Genomic DNA, 17,806 nt, shown 5'->3' with positions numbered 1-17,806 from the left:
TTTCAACTTTATATGTGTGTATGTGTGTGTGCACATAGTTATAAAGTTGTATGTATACATTTCTTTATATGGGTGTTTGTGTGTGTACAGACGGAGAAAGAGAGGGAGAGAGCCATTTGGGCAGTCTATTGTGTTTCTCAAACAGTAGGAAATATGCTTTTTGCAATTTAAATATGCAGATGTGGAAATTAAATTGAAATGACTCATTTACAAATACCTACCTGAAAATTGGAATAGTTAAGCATGAAAACTTCTCCAGTTTGATACTCAGAGTTTAATTTTTTCTTCCTATTTACTTTGATATGCATATTCAATATATTGCTTCAGGCTAAATCTCATTTGGTGCAAGTTGGTGCAGGAGTAATGATGAACCACTACAGAGGGATATAGACAGCATGTTGTTTCCTCTGTTTTATCTCTTGGCCCACTGTTCTGATCCACGTATCCTCTCATAGTTTTATTTGCACATGAAATACTGAGAACATTTCAACTGATTGGCTATGAATAATGACAGCTTAAAAAAGAAGTGTAATTTAATTTGTTCTGTGCCAGAGCTTCTCTTATGGAGATGACAGTTTGTGACAGATACTTGACACCCCCAAATCCCTACACCTCTGTTCAGTGTGCTTGTGTATGTTTATGGGTATAGGTCTAAAGCAGTGCTAGTGATGGTGACAGCGCTACATTAAGTGCTAATGTGGCTCTCAAGTTTATATTTTACTCAGCTTGAAAATACAGCTGAAACAAAGTAAACTAAAAACATGTGAGAGTAGTTACTATTTACAGGAGGACTCTGGAAGTCTAATATTCAATTATTCAAATTATGGAATGACATTGCTGTGATAGTTACATACCCTTATTTTATCAGAGAAGAAGCCTAGAATATCCAGAAAGTCTTGTTATGGTTGTTGGCAATAAGTGCATATATTGAATTTTATTTTATTGTAATTATGATATAATACAGTAAGTGCTGACAGGTCAGGAACTTTATAAATCAAATAGGATACGGTTTAGCCCTTGAAAAGCCGAAACTTCTGTTATATACTCTGCTATATTTAGTAAATATAACAGCCCATAATTAGTGTTTGAATTTTTAACACCCTCATATATTTTTATGGCTCTAAGGTATTAGCTGTAGATGGGTAGAAGGTAATTACAACCATGCCCTGCCTGAACTAGACCAGCTAAAAGCTGCTGTAGCTACAGTTCAAGTTCTGCTTCTCAGGAGTGACTATTTATCACTGTCTTATGTACAAATATACATAACAATATAGTCTCTTGACACCCCAGCTTCCTTTTGAGTTTATCAAGATTCATATATTATTAGATCCATTTTGAAAACTTAATGACTCTAGATATTTTCAGAGTACATAACATTTGGAGTCTTCATGTAGATGAAGTGTAGGAAATGTATGGAAATCCTATTGATTTCAGAGGTTTTATGTGTGTGTAGCTATCAACAGAATTGCAGCCTATTTAGATGTATCTTCATTAACATGATGTTCATGGTTTCCCCTGGTCTTCAATGGACGTACACATGGAATGGACTCTCCTGATAATAACACAGATGCATAGGGCCTTACTTGGATTGTTTCTAGCCATATGCCAAATAGGACAAAAAAACACTAATGAACAGAAATATTAATAGACATCATTCCAATATATGATTCTGTATAGTAGCATTTTTTTATAAGTACACTTGTACATAGTTTCAATAATCCTTACACTACATCTGCAAGGAAAGCACTATGAATTTCAACTTGCATGTGAGACTTAGGGTGGAAGACTGAGTTTGGGAAGTTCAGCATATGAGTTTATGTCTAATTTCGGAAATTCGTTAATTTTTTTAGAGGTATGCCTAAGATTTTCAGACTGCAGAACTTGAAAGTATAAGGTGTGAAAATAACAAATAGTTGTTAGAAAATACATGTATCAGAGAGCCAGGACTGATTGGGGCTCCTGTTGCATATCTGGTTTTCTTGCTCACACATTTGAAAGAGGTATTTTCTGTTTCATAGGCTGTATACTCTGTTATGAAGCTACATCTCCTGTAAATATAGAAAAAATGATCATATGTGGATCATTTAAAAGAGAAGAAACTTTAATGGTTCCTTTTAGGCATTGTACTAGAATGAGGGATACTAGAATGAACAATATCTATTGTTTGTATTTGAAGAAGAGTGCTTGCACACAAAAACTCATACTTTGAATAAAACTATTAGTCTTAAAGGTGCCACTGAACTCAAACTGTTCAGTATGTCTTTAGTTAGATTAATGTTGGAATACTTTAATTTACTGTTATGGCTACTGAAATCTTACACAACTTTCAATTTTTTTTCTAGGCATGGTTGTGGAAATGCAAACAGATTACATAGTTCAACATATATTTCCCTGGTGTTTGGTTTTGGCTTTTGTTAATTGAGAAGTTGAGAGCAAATTACTTGTAAAGGCTTTATGCTGTATTTTTAGTGGGCCACAAATTCTGAGGAATTTTGTCTTGCCAGGAATGCAAGATCAGGTTATATAGATCTTCTGCTGTTGGTCTTAGGACTGAGTCCCTTCTGACATATACAACTACCAAGAAGATGAACTTTGTTTTGTGTTGTAGGCACTTTGTATGAAGAAGAAGCCACCTCTGGACTGCACTGATTTTCACCAATTTGTTGCAAACGCCTTGGGGGAAAAGAGAGTAGGCGAATTACTTGAACATAGTATCAAATTTAATAGAAATATTTGATAATCTGTGACTCCAAGAGTATGTGTATATTATTTTCTAGTGGGAGACAATGTAAAATATCAAAAGGGAAAGTAGTCTGGCATTACAGCAGTACTAACAGTATGTTGTTCACCTATACAGCTTGCTGTTTGAGGACTGCAGTGATACAAATGTTAGCATAGCAGATGTTTAGGCTCACTACAGAATAGCAGATTTTGATATCAGGGTCAATTTCTGATTACTTCTGTATGAATGTCATATGCTCATTTTAGTTTTGCCAGATTTCAGATGATAACGCTGTGCCTTTTCATCTTCACTGAAGTCATAGGTAAATTAGACACTGGCTTAAATGAAGTCAGAACTTCCACTTTGGTGTTCAGATAGTTTATTTTGGGTAGAGTGTTAACTGAAGCTAAAGTTAAACAGGTACTTGGTTTTCATTCCTGGGTTTTGCTTAGCTTGCTTTTTGGCTGTATAATTTTATGATGTTGGATATGGCTGTATAGTATAAATACTGGTCCAAGTACTGTATCTTAATAACTTAAGATGCAGAGTATCTACCCACAAGAAAGTAGCTAAATAGAGATAAGTATATATATCTTTCAGGTCTCATTCCTAAACTATGTTTTTACCAACAGGTGGAGTATATATTAGACTAAAAGTTGGAATACAAAATGTGTAAGAGACATGCAGCACAATCATTGTATGTCTACTCAATAGAGATTCCCACTGTATTCAGTGGGACTTACTTCTAGATAAGAGTCCACAGAACTCTTATATTTTAAAAACAGGTAACAGCCCCCCCAAAGGCTTAAGAAAATAGCATTACAATTATTTAAGCAATTCAGAATTATTTAAAAATATTTAAACATATGCTGGATGGTGTTTTTTTTAAACTACCCTCCCTTCACAGAAAGTATTGTTTGCACAGTACTAGGCAGAGGATGCATAATTTGTAATGAACAGCAAATAAGATCAGAGGTACAGACACAATTATCACAGTAAGTGGTTTAAAAAAAAAATAAACACAAGCAAATGCTCCACAGCCTTATGTTTAATAGATGTGTGTGTTTCCCCACCATCACTTTCAAATCAGGTTTTTAATATTTTCTTCCAGCCTAGCTAGCTGTGATTTTTTTACATACTGAACTCCTTTTTAATGCCTGGGTATATACTGTCTTCTATTAGAGTATTTTGTGGTGTATAATAGTCTAGTATGTAGAACCAAAACCTGAGGACCATAGTTACTTGTATAGTTTATCTGATTGCTCTGATACATCTTGGGTGACCTAAAATCGCATCTACTTTATGGTTATGCCACAGGTGAGATGAGATGAGATTAAATGGATTTGGTCTACAGCCATTGTGCCATGCCAGATTTTCCATGGTCACATATATCAAACTGATTGATAAGAACTACCTTCAATACAGTGTACGCCATGTATTATCCTTCTTAACATGAATCCAGAAGTGGAAGGTCCTTTCTTTAAATTATAAACCAGAAAGTTTTATGTATTTACTGGGTATGAAGGATCCTGGTTCTCAATTTTGCATATTATTGAAATGCCCATTGAATTCAGTGGGTTTTATCTTTATGTTACTCATCTCTCTGTATAGCTAAAGTTCATACATACTGTTGTTTTAATCTTACATATATAAATGTGAAATACTCCATCATGGTAAATTGAGTTGTATCACTGTAAAAACAGTGCAAGATCAAAATCAGTCCCAGAGGGGCCCCTTGCATAATTAAAGTGATTTGATCCAGTGGAAGTTTTGGTTGCATAAGGCATTCACAGTTAATCCATCTAGATCTGTGTAATGTCATAAGTTTGAGGCTTGTTAAACCACTGTCCTTGGCACAGTACAAGGACTGACCAATAACTGGTAATGTTAAAAAATACTTGCTGATGAAGAATGTTAACAAATAATTCTGCCTTAGAAAGTCAGTCTTTTTAAAAAAAAAAAAAAAAAATCCCAAACCTGAAATTCTGTGGGAGTTAAAATGCTTAAAATTTCCACTAGATTTGTAGTAACAACAAAACAGTAACACAGCAGATTTGCTTCATATGCCTGGAGACTCTCATCCTCTCTATGCTCTTCTCAAGATTTAGCAAAATTCAATGATGGTGCTAAATCAATTTTTTTAACTTTCAAGGGAAAAAAACACTGGCAAAATTGTGTTTCTGTGGAAGGCTGTGTGCATAAATGAGAAACAGTGGATAGCAGCAGAGTGATCTCCTGTGGCCCTGCTAGTACAAGCCTTCCCCATATTGTCTCCTGCTTTTATATTAATTACAACTTGCATTATCAGCTGTGAGTCTGTAGCCCAGCAAATAGAAAATACTGCCCCTGGAGACCTAGCTTCTTGTATCTATTTTCCATCTTCTTCTATTGTGTACCAGTCAGTATTCACTGCTTTTCTCCTGGTAACGCTGCTCTTTAACACAATTAGGTAAGAGCAATAGAAACGCCATATTTGACTCCCAATTATTAAAACTACTGGGAATAGCTACATGCGCCCTCCGCCCTCCTAGCACTTTAGTCAGTGATTAAATACAACATCATCATATATTTTACAGTATATGTAAATGTGATAGTAGTATATGTGGCATAAATAAATATTTGCAATTTGCGTATTTATTTGATTTCTTACCCTAGACCATTTCTAGGACATGAGTTTGGTGCTAATTCAGAATCAAATATACAAAAATCTAGTCATACTAAAAGTCAAAACATTTGGTTAAAATCTCTATATTTCTACTTGTTTCATCCTGGACTATAGTGTGACTTTTTTTGGGAAATGTGTCATATTGTATTTGTGTATGCATGGTCAGTGTGAGTTAACTAGTTGAATATGTTGCAACTGTCTTGCAAATTATTCAATGTGTGTCCACAATGAAGGTATATTTTTGCAAATGCTGGAGTAAATAAGAGTCACAGTCTATAGTCAGCCTATGTTTTCTTGCAGCTTAGTTAGCTTTTAGTGAGGAGATGTATGCATGTTGATTCCACACACTTAATTGGGCCAGATTTTTTATAACACTGCAAAATTAACTTTTTTAAGTGCTAGGGGTGGCATATGAAAATTCTGCATTGAGAGTATGGTATAAGTCAGGGATGGCCAAACTTGCTTAAAGTAAGAGCCATGTAGAATAAACATCAGATGTTTGAGAGCCGCAAGACATGAACAAATATTGCACACACATCTTTATTAAAATGCAATATTTTCTTTGCACAGAAAGATAAAATACATATGTATGCACCTTACAATACAACCATGCTAGAAGGAGACTTTTTACAAAGCAAAAGCTGGGAATAACAGTCCCCATAAAACCAACACAGGAAAAAGTTAGGGATTTATTTATTTTTTTTGCACCAGTGGGAGAAGGAAACACACATGTATCATATAAATCACTGACCACTATTTGCATCATTATGCATCTCTCTTTGCCTTGACGCCAAGGTTAGTAAATACAGCTCCTACAAGAGCTCTAAAACTTTTATTCTATCCCTCCTTCCAGTGGCTCCCTCAGCTTCCAAGCCATAGTTTGGCCACCCCTGGTATAAGTGCTTACATGATAGGTTTGACATGGACTAATACAACTGAGAGACAGCATGGGCTGACTGAAAACCATAGCTACTGTGGTGTTATCAAATGGTGATGGGAATAAGCTCTGAAAGACAAGAGAGAAATCATGAAAAATGGGTTCAACAAGAGCATTCAGTCTCATGATGTGGATACATATTAAACCATCTTGAAGACTGGTTCAGTACATGGAAGTCTAATGAAAGACTCAGCCCATGCTGACTCCAACATGCAGTTGTGTGAATTGACTCCCTGTCTCCCAAGACAACAGCATGACAGACACTGGACATCCATAAGGTACAAAAATGGCTCTCAGGTGGAATAACCAAGAGGAGCTTCCCTGGCTGATCTGGAAAAGCCAACTGAACATAGGACAGGGGTCAATCTCTTAAACCCATGCAGCCAATCATCATAACAAGCAAGTACCCTTCCAAGTCTATTAATGTCAATGGCATGCTCAGAGTATTAAATTAAAGTCACAAAATTATTTTGTGCCTGTAACTCAAGCACTGTTTTTCTCTACAAACTGAAATCATAACATTTTAGCTGCATTCATACATAGTTAAAAATTACCCTATGCTATGAATATAGTGTAAATATAGTGAGTTCAGCAAAGATTCCTATTGATACCACTGGGTTATAATATAGTAAATTAAACTACTTACTCATGAGTATCATTTGCAAGCTGCGTATTTGATTGCCATGTTGGTTGCACTGTAAAGTTAAAGATTACATATGTTTGATCATGCAGCAAAGTAGTTTTCTTCAATGATGCACAGCTGTAGGGGGGGGGGGGGAATGAATGACATACCCAGACATTTAAAATAGGTAAAATATGGTGCCATATAATCATAGCTTATAGATATGGATGGCAGCCTTTTGGATGCCGAAGAATAGCTTTCTCATTCATAATTTTTTAATCATCAAACTGAGATAATTCCTTGAGGAACATTCCTGATTATTCATTATCTTCCAAGAAAACTGTACCTGATTACACCCTCAAACAAGCAACACATTACATTTAAACCAATGTTAACCATCCTAGAACTGGGACTGACAACTGAGGTGAAAGGCTATACAACCTGGCAAAAAGAGCAAGTGTTTTCAGTTGCAGGAAATCTCCATCTGTGATCATTCCAGATCATTATGATATAGAAACAAAAAGACTGACCAAGCTTTTGAAGCAGTGTATGATAGCTTTTGGTTAACATTTGTCTTAAAATGTAGCTGAAGTGGTCCTGATTAATTATTGAAATTTTCATATATGAGCTAAGGGACATTAACAACAGCCAGCTTAAGACAGTCTACAAGTGCATAGAATTAGCATAACTTGCTGAACTCCCTGAAAAGTTTAGCCAAGGCAAACATGTTGCAATTATTACATTTTCTAAAAGTAGGTTCCAGCATGATGATGGAGGACTAAACTCATGCCATGCTATTGTTTCTTTCCCTTTTCATGTATTTTTCCTAGCTCTTTATCTGATTACCATCCGGCAAACAGCTGACGCTAAGAGGCTGCAGAGGACTGAAGAGCTTCAGTCTGCTGTTTGCCTTCAGCTTGAAGCTATTTGAGTGGTTTCCTAACTCAGAGATAAAAAGGGTAGCTCATAGGCGCAATGCATTTAATCGAGTCTGCACAGAAACTTGCTTGATGGTAGCATTTTATTTCCATATGAATTCCACTGAAATCTCATATTGAGTCCATATTCGTATTTCTCTATGCTTTATATCAACTGACTTTGCAGTATGATGGTATTTTTTTTAATGTTATAATAATTAGCCTATCATTTTACTTGAAATACTGATCTTAGCAACTATGTACTGCTATAACTTTATTATGATTTTTCAGGCTTTGCTGAAGTATTGTTCTACAAAAATATGTATGGACTGGCTTGGATTAAATCTGTATTTACATTTCAGGTCTGACTGATTTTACAGGTTATTCCTAAATGAGACTGTTTGGGTGCCTATTATTATTGACAGGCTCTGACTGGTTAGCAATTTTCTGTTGCTTAGACTTTTCTTAATAAGGATAGTAGACTTCTTGTGTTGACTGACATGTTGGATTTCAGGATAATTCCTAGATATAGTTGAGTATGATGGTATAATGTGACTATTCAGGCTTTTGAATACTGTTATAAGACAAGTGGAACTCATAGGATGTCTATAGATGATAACTTGAGGTGGTGTCTACATAACAAGACTACAGTCTTTTGATTAGGCAAAGTGAAGTGATTGCTTCAGAAAACAAAGTTTGGACTCCATTAAAGGAAGCATATGTTGTGTTATTTAGTATATTTAATTTATTAATTGGATTGCACCTGTCAGCTTTACTTTTTACTGGGAAAATTGTTTCTTCTGTATTTTTACAGTAAGGAGAAGGGAGCCATTGTGAAATCCTAGTCTATGTTTGTTTAGAAGGAGTGGAGCTATTTGGACATGCTTTACCTGTATCTTTATTGTATAGAAGATATGTTTGGATGTATCCTCTGTATGGATTGTCCATTCCTGAAACCAGAAGTTTGGACTAACATTGACAACATGCTTCCCTTTAATGGAATCCATCAATCCACTTTCTCTTCTCTGATGTCTCAAAAAGACTTAAAATTGACTGATGCTGAGGTGTGTGTGTGTAATATATCATCATGTGTACTATTTATGTTGGAACAGGTTAGGGCTTGCACTATTTGTTTGAACTTAGATTTTTCACAAAAAAAGTTTCTTGTTAGGATGTGTTTAATTTAAGTTGTCATATATAGGTGGCAAGTAAAGCAGGTCCTACCCCAAGTCTGATCTATTGCATGTGTTCTTGCTCTCCTTTTCTGCCAGAGGAAATTCCATCTCTTGCCTGCCTTCATGTGGTGCTGATAAAGCTTTTCCTGTACAGTAGAATTCCTGTTTTCCTTTAAGCAACAGCAGGGGTATTGGGAATGATCAGGAAAGAGGAGGAGGACTATGTGGAGAATACACTTAGCAAAGCAGCACTTAGCTGCAGCTTTCAGTTTTCTTCACTTACCCTTTGTAAATTGAGATTTTATCCAGGAAAACCCATACTCAATAAATTAAAAGCCACTGAGAATTATGTGACTACACTACTGTATCAGAAGTTTCACTTAGTCAACTTCTGCAAAATATGAAAATGATTATTACCTTATGCATTCTCCATCATTGTATTTTATATATGTCCACAGGGAAAGGGTAATACTACCACATATAAAGATGGAAATTACTTTTTATTTTAGACAATCCAGGACATCTAGAATGCATTTAAACAAGTTATCTGCTTTAAAATGCTAAAATTATCTTACCTTTCCAATTCTTGTCTAGCAAACATGCACTGGTTTGAAATATTAAAATATTATTTATATGTAAGCATATGGTAGATAGAAATAAATTTATAATTTAGCTTCTCTCCAAATATTAGAGATGAAAAAATTGTAAGGAGAACAGTGGAAACCAAGGAAACTCAAATCAATAGACTAGTTACCTGTTCTCTTTCCCACACCTATAATAATTCTACTTTTAAAAAAAGTAGCTTTGAGTGGTAATACAATGAGTTAAAAAACCACATCCCCTGCATGCTAAGTATTTAACAGTGCAATGCTAAACAGAGTTGCACTTTTCTGAGCCCATTCAAGTTAACGAGCTTGAAAGGTGCAACTCTGTTTGGGATTACACTGTGAATAGAGTTGTTACCAGTGTTCTCTCTAAGCTGATTTAGTGTGAGCTAGCTCACAGATTTTTAGCCTCCAACTCACACATTTTTGTATTAGCTCAGGAAAAAGGGCCCCAGGAGTGAACTAATTTCTGCAGTAGCTCACAAAGTAGAATTTTTGTTCACAAGACTCTGCAGTTTAGAGGGAATGTTGGTTGTTACAGAACATATAAAAGCCCAAGGTTTGGGGTTTCCCTCTCCCAAGCAACAGAAAAGATCTTAAACTGTTTTGCTTTGGAGTGAGCTACCTTATTCTCAATGTATCTTACTTTTAAGTAAACATGACCAGAGATAGAATATCAGTAAGCCCCTACTTCTAAACTCTATCTGCAGTTTGGGGATTTTTACAAATGCTAATTTGGCTACTTTTTTCCCCCTCTCCGGCTTTCTTTTTCTCACCCTCCCTGCCCTTCACTGGTCCTGATTTGCTATTGGAATGATAATGGTGGAAAATATGACATTCTGACACAAGAACCCTTCCTCTTGGAGAGACCATGATGATGCAACTTCAACGCACTCAGCAGGCACACCGGGGCCTTCCAGTGGGGGCCACGCTTCCCAGAGTGGAGACAACAGCAGTGAGCAAGGTAAAAGGTCAAGGTTTCTTTCTCTGTGCAAAGTAGGCATGACTAAAATAACTTCAGTGTCTTTTATTATATCAGTACATCTGCCTTAGTGTAAACACAGAATGGCAGGCTTGCAGTATAATCAGCTGTAACTTGGGGAGACATGTTATTTCCTTTTCTCAACCTACTTAGCTGTATTTTATTATTATTTCAAAGCTAAATATCTAATCTTCAAACAGGCTTTGCAATAACAATTGATTAGTTCTGCCAATTCCTTTACAAATTTGGTTATCTTCAGTTTATTTTTGTGTGGTGTAAGTAAATATCTTGGTAGACATACACCCCAGCTGTGATGCAGCAGTTTGTACTGGTCTCTAAATAGAAAATTTAATTTGTACTGTCAGCAAAAAAGGGCTTCAGTATCCAGTTGAGATGTTTTAAACCAGAAATAACAACATTCTCAACTCAGTAAGAAAATCACATGCAATCATTGCCTGGGTTGCAATTCACAGCAAAATTTATTTCAGAATAAAGTCTGCAGTAATGGCATATGGTTTGCCACCTAATACTTGTACCTTAACTACACTAATCAGAAGTAGATTCTTTAGAGGGTCAATGGAATTTGCTTTCCAGTAATGTTTTTAGGATTAGGATGTAAAGTTCCTGTGCCTGGTAACCCACCACTGTTTAGTCTTTTATGGTTATTTGGAAGCATGTCCCACTGATTTCAATGGTATTTTGGCTCTTAGTCAGTAGGATTTACTTCCACAAAAGCAAATCAAGGATGGATCTGTTAATGTCAGATAAAACTGAGTACTGGATTCCCATGTCTAAATTTTAAATTGGACCTTTCACAGCCTTCCAATTTGGACTGGCAATTAAACGTCATCACAAAACAGTTTCTATGATTACTTCATGATTTTATACTGTTGTGGATTTTGTTTAGAAATACATCAAAAAGAAGTATGTAGTGTAAAGACCAAAATCTCAGATGTTTGGAGAGGGCTATGGTTCTCCCTTATGACCATAAGAGGTTTTGCCTTTAATCATTAGTTCAGATTATTCTGAATTCACATGTTTCTGCTGAAAGTGATATGAGTGATGGACTGGACTCACATCTCTGTGATTGATTTGAACATTTTAATAGCTGTTAACTTCATGATCATTAAGTCGGAGTAATAATGCAGATGGCTTTGTCAGAAATAAGCTCTTTCTGTACAACTGACACTAAACTTTACATGCTCTTTGTTTGTTCAGCTTTCTTGCTAAGATCCAGACTTGAAAAATTAATAGAACTTAAGTACTTTTGAAATCAGTTACTATTATATATTTCATATGTTTTTATGTATTATTTAGGATTGCATATATTTTTTTAAAAAGTGTATGCATAAAAATATCATGTTAATATGACAAAGACATGTTTGGAAACATGTAACAATGATACACTCATGAGAGAGCCAAGGTTGATTGCAACTCCCTGTTTAATGTACGCTCACTGACAAATCTGAGTATGCTGCTATGCTGTGCTTGGTAAAGCCCCTGAGCATACAGTTAAGAACTGCAATCCCATTGTTTTCATTGGACAGGTGCAATTAGCTTTACTGCTTTGTGCCTATAGGCTCCCATATGGTATCTTAATAACAGCCATTAGACAAAAACACCATAGCTGTTTCTAACAAATGGCATGCTATACTTTGCATACATTATGGGGTTGGTAAATGTGCATGGTGTTTACAGCAGATTCTTGTGCTGTTTGAAAATCTGTCCCCAAAACTCAGGGTAGCAACATCACAAATATTTCCAATACAGCATGATAAACTGCTATTAGGAAAAGGAAACAAAAAAGCATGCTGGATTTATGTAAACCTCTGCATCACTTTAAAAGAGTCCCAGACCATGTTTACTTGTACATGGAAAATCTGTTAACGTTGCCAACCTCCAGGTGGGGGCTGGGAGATGTCCCAATATTACAGTTGAACTCCAGAAGACCAAGATCAGTTCCCCTGGAGAAAATGACTTCTTTGAAGGGTGGACTCTATAGTATTGTACCCTGCTGAGGTCCCTACCAAACCCCACCCTCCCCAGGCTCCACTCCCAAAATATCCAGGTATTTCCCATCCCAGAGCTGGCAACCCTAAAAATTATTGTCATGTAGCTTTAATTGCTGCTCTGAATACCTCTGCACATGCAGTGGCAATAGAATCTCAACCACTCAGCATTAGTCTCTATTCTGTACTTACTTTAGCTCCACATGGCTACTATTCCTTCCCACCGCTGGAGGAGTTTTGAGGAGCAAAAAAAGAAAGTTACTACATCACTAGAATGCAGTAGTGTTTTAATGATATTTCATAATGGACAGGTTCCGCTGAATTTCTAGCTTTCATTTCAGAAACAGTATATCTAGACATGTTTGTTGCAGAAATATTTCTCTATATATCAGTCACATGAAGGACCAGAGACTTACTTTTTAGAGAAAAAAAATGAAAGCTGGAATTCAGAGAAACAAATTGATCAAGCAATATAATAATATATTGGGCTATAGCAAACTGACAATCCCCATTTAAAAAAGAGTTTCCTCCCCAACCTCCAGTGACGGAGCAGAAATCCCCCCCACACACACACACAGGCCAAGGCAAAAAAAGAAAAGTGCTGATGTGGGTGAGACTTTAAAAATGTGTTATTTTCCAGCTACATGGTGTGTAAAGCTGCTTTTTCTACAGACTTTCAAAAAAGATCATATAAATCAAGTTTTTGGAATGTCACAGTATATCATGGGAAAACCCAAAAGTGGATGATAGGGGACAATCCAGTTTGGATCCGAAACCACAGCAGGTCCTCCATGTAGAAATGACCCATATATTTACTCCTAATGTAGAAGCTTCATTTTCATTACAAATTTTCATTTAGTATTGGATATAGCTGCTATTAGATCATAGTGGCATCCATTAATATTTAAATTAATGGAAGTTGGATTAGGTCTGTAACCAGTGACAGTGAGAATAGAATTGGTGTTTGGTTTCCAGTTCATTTGTCTGAGGAGCAGATTTGTGACAGATCCTATTTTTTAGTAGGGAGTGGGAGCTTGGATATGTTCTGAGGCTGCTAAGCCTATCAGTAGACATGTGCTGAGGCTGCTAAGCCTATCAGTAGACATCTTGCAAGGCCTTATATAAGAACATAAGAGAAGCCATGTTGGATCAGGCCACTGGCCCATCGAGTCCAACACTCCGTGTCACACAGTGGCCAAAAAAACTCAAGTGCCATCAAGAGGTCCACCAGTGTGGCCAGGACACTAGAAGTCCTCCCACTGTGCCCCCCAAGCACCTAAAATACAGAGCATCACTGCCCCAGACAGAGAGTTACAACGATAAGCTGTGGTTAATAGCCACTGGTGGACCTCTGCCCCTCTTGAAGCTGGCTATGTTTGCAGCTGCCACCACCACCTCCTGTGGCAGTGCATTCCACATGTTAATCACCCTTTGGGTGAAGAAGTACTTCCTTTTATCAGTTCTAATCTGACTGCTCAGCAATTTTATTGAATGTCCACAAGTTCTTGTATTTGAGACAGGGAGAAAAGTACTTCTTTCTCTACCTTATCTATCCCATGCATAATCTTGTAAACCTCTATCATGTCACCCCTCAGTCAACATTTCTCCAAGCTAAAAAGAGCCCCAAGTATTTTAACCTTTCTTCATAAAAAAAAGTGTTTCAACCCTTTAATCATTCTAGCTGCCCTTTTCTGCACTTTTCCCAATGCTATAATATCTTTTTTGAGGTGTGGTGACCAGAATTGTACACAGTATTCCAAATGAGGCCGCACCATACAATCTAGTAAGTATGGAGAGTATACTGCATGGATCATAGTATCTAGAACATGAGATGTTGAAAACACCACTGTATATTGCACTGGTCAGACCCCATTTGGGGTAATGTGTCCAGTTCTGGCGGCTAGGTTGTGCTTTTGACAGCATGCTGTTGCTTAAAGTTGACCCACCATCCCTCCATATGGATAAGGTGGGATTAACTAGTTGCCATTTGAGCTGATCAGTTCAAATTTTGGGTCTCTATTAGATTAGTTCATATGGGGCCATTTTTTTCTGTCAGCTTCACTTTATACAGGAGACAAGGACTGATTTCCCCCTAACCTTGCTCTGTGGCAGGCTTCCCTTTTTCTCCAGAGCAAGCTAGCAATTTTGCACAAGCTGCTCTGCACTGCCATTTTTCATCGCAGCACCCCCCGATTTGATGCGCAGCAATGTAAACCTGAAAAAACAGGTTCACATTGCCAAGCATCAAATTGGCGGTTGCTGTGATGAACAGTGGTGGCACAGAGCAGCTTGTGCAAAATCGCTAGCTTGCTCTGGGAAAAAAGGGAATCCTGCCGCTGAGCAAGATAAATGAGAAAACAGTCAAGGTTTTGTTATAACACCCTGGTCTTACAAATCAAAATGATCAGGCCATAGCTAATTTTGGAAGGAATAGTGTTAGATGCTAGAGTAGGTAATACTAATGAAGAAGCACACTGAGTCATCTAAGCATGGAAAGACTCTTCCCAAACTAGTCCATCTCTGGCTCAAACAGTTGAGTAGCCTAGGAACAGAACATCCTTGTTTGCTGAGCAGCATCAACCAAGGTCCTACTTGACTGAGTGGCATGTGGAGGAAGATGCCATTGATACTTCTCAGTACCATTGTATGTTCAGGCTTTGACATTAGTAATTGTTAGTAATTGCTAAGAATTTGCAAAATTAATATGATCCCTTTTAAAGTTTTCTCTTAAGGCAGGATGCTTATGTTTCAAATAGCCAAATAAGAATCAATAATTCTGTGATAACCAATTAGCAAATAATCTTTCACCAAAACAGTTCTCAAGTTAATGCTGGAAAGCTCATTACAATATAGTAAAAAAACAAACAAACCCAAAACACAATATAATTTGAAAAAGGCATGGAATGTAGCCATCATGTTACTAGTCATGGAAATATACTGGTTCACTGTAAGTCACCTAGTCTAATTCCTTAATTTCCATGATATATAGGAAACCCAAACACTGGAATCTTACTGAAGTTACACCGTTATAAGATCATTTAAGTCATTGGCTTTTGAAGGGAAGGCAGGAAATACTACTTTGGGTTCATCTGTAACAGTACAAAGTGTGCAATTCTCAGAAGCAGACTTTTGAAAGATGTCACTGCTTTTGAAAACTCTCACAGACATCAAAGGTCAAACCCATAGTTGGCTCAGCAATATTTACATTATATTTAAAAGTAGATTATTGTAGCCAATCAGTCACATTTGCTGCTCTTTAATTCAGTGCAGCCACTTCCATATTTCTGGCATTCATACTTTTGAGGAGCCAGTTTCCAAGGTGAGCACTGATGTTCTGGTGAACAATCTACACTTTAAAATTTGACACACATGCTGTGTTTAGGCAAAACTTGTATGGGAAGGTCTTGGCAGTCACAGTTCCTTTTCCTTTTTAGGAGAGGCCAGGAAGACAAGGAAGGCTTCTGAAAAGAGCCTTCTGTTGAATTTGCCTTTTGCATTTCCTTTAGAGGCAGCAATACTTTCCAACAGCTGCAGAAAAAATAACTACATCAATTCAACTGAACCCCCTTCAGAGAAAGACATAGATCTGGGAAAATCATTTGTTCTAGTTTATACTTCCAAACCACTTATCATTCTTGAGCTCTTGTGAGCTTGCTCCCATCATGGGGATCTGCTTTGGAGAGATGAGTATGAAGGTGCTTCTTTTTTGTATTGCAAGTTCTGTGGAGATTTCCTGCTTGCCTCATTGTTTCCCTCCTCTCCCCTGTTCAGCTGCTTATCATGAAAGGGAAGGCCTCTGTTTTTACCCCTGTAGATATGTTGTGCCATTACATCATCATTGTGCTTCTTTCAGATCACCATCTGGCTCCATAACAGAAAGTTTTCCATAGCTGCTAGTTCCTCTAGCATTCCACTACTTAAACAAAATTTACCTGGGATGGCTGTATACATGAATCAGTTGTTCAACCTCAAACTCTGTTAATGCCCCTCTAATGAGAAACTGCAAGTTGTCCTCAACATTGTTTCTCAATAAGTTTCCTCCATTCCAGCATGAATTTATATGGATGGGCAGAAACCAGTTCACAAGCTAAAATTCTGCATTAATTTAGCCTGCTTTGGAGACCCTGAACTAATGTTCGTGGAAGGTGTCTCTTATGTTCATGTCCATCCCTATTAATTTCCCTTTTCATATATTATGTGTGATCTGTATAACACCTCTGAGATTTACTAGTGCATGTCAGAGAGCTGGATTTAACTACATCCACTACACCACAATACTTGATATATACAGCTTTGACTGTTTTCTTCATACTTTCACATTCGTGCCTTAAAATGACCAACAACAGAAATGATATCTAAATCTGCTGGTCCACAAATCTCACATGCACAACACACATGCATGGACCATTTCTAGCTCTTGAATTCTCTTTTTCCCCTGGTTAACATAGATGGAGTTTTTGCTTTTATTTCTAAATCCAAGTCTCCATACAAGAGCCTGGGAGGATAACTAGTATTCCATAATATAGTTTATAGAGGAGGGGTCAGTAATATGTATATTTGATGAATCTGGATTTATTCATTGGTGGGTTATTGGGAAATGCAGTAGAAAAATATGGAGAGGGCAAATCTCCTAAAGTTTTGCCTGGGCACAGTTTGGGAGTAAAATGCAACAAGGACTAATGCCCAAATTTCTAGAGCAGGCAAATTTTATTAATGTATTTATTATATTTTTATCCCACCCTTTCCCACAGTTTACCACCAGCCTTGATCCACAGCATGATACCAATGAAAAAAAGTTGATTTTGATTCTTGCTCTTGAAATTCTGGCACTAGAAGAGTTAAATCCCCTTGGGCAATGTTCAGTGAAAGATAATCCTAATTATATTAGCTGGGCTCAGTGTTGTTTTTAGCATGTCATCTTGGATGTACAAGAGAAAACTAAACTATACTAAACATTGTCCTACTCTAACATAGGTATTAGTATGCTGTAAAGCAATTATTACCTTAATTGTAGTTCAGAGCTACTGAGACAAATTTTTGCCAAAAAATATTGTGAAGACACAAAGAAAAGGAAATATGCTGGTTTTTCTTTGTTGTTGTTTTTATTTTATTTTAAAGACATAGAGTGTTAACTAAACCTATTAATAGAAATGGAAAACTAAAACATTTTAC

The 17,806-nt window shown here is 36.8% G+C and overlaps 1 protein-coding gene across 23 annotated transcripts in view; it reads left to right on the top strand.

The window, feature by feature from the left end:
• Positions 1-17,806, top strand: part of MEIS2 (Meis homeobox 2) — a 358,946-nt gene that overhangs the window by 8,899 nt on the left and 332,241 nt on the right. For all 23 annotated transcript variants that reach the window (XM_060262594.1, XM_060262601.1, XM_060262607.1 and 20 more), the window contains one exon: positions 10,493-10,607. In XM_060262594.1, coding sequence (XP_060118577.1) covers positions 10,493-10,607 — 115 coding nt within the window. The remainder of the gene's footprint in view (positions 1-10,492; positions 10,608-17,806) is intronic.

The sequence above is a fragment of the Heteronotia binoei genome, chromosome 21, assembly GCF_032191835.1.
Source record: "Heteronotia binoei isolate CCM8104 ecotype False Entrance Well chromosome 21, APGP_CSIRO_Hbin_v1, whole genome shotgun sequence".
NCBI lineage: Eukaryota > Metazoa > Chordata > Lepidosauria > Squamata > Gekkonidae > Heteronotia > Heteronotia binoei.
This window is presented reverse-complemented; position numbering and strand designations above follow the sequence as displayed.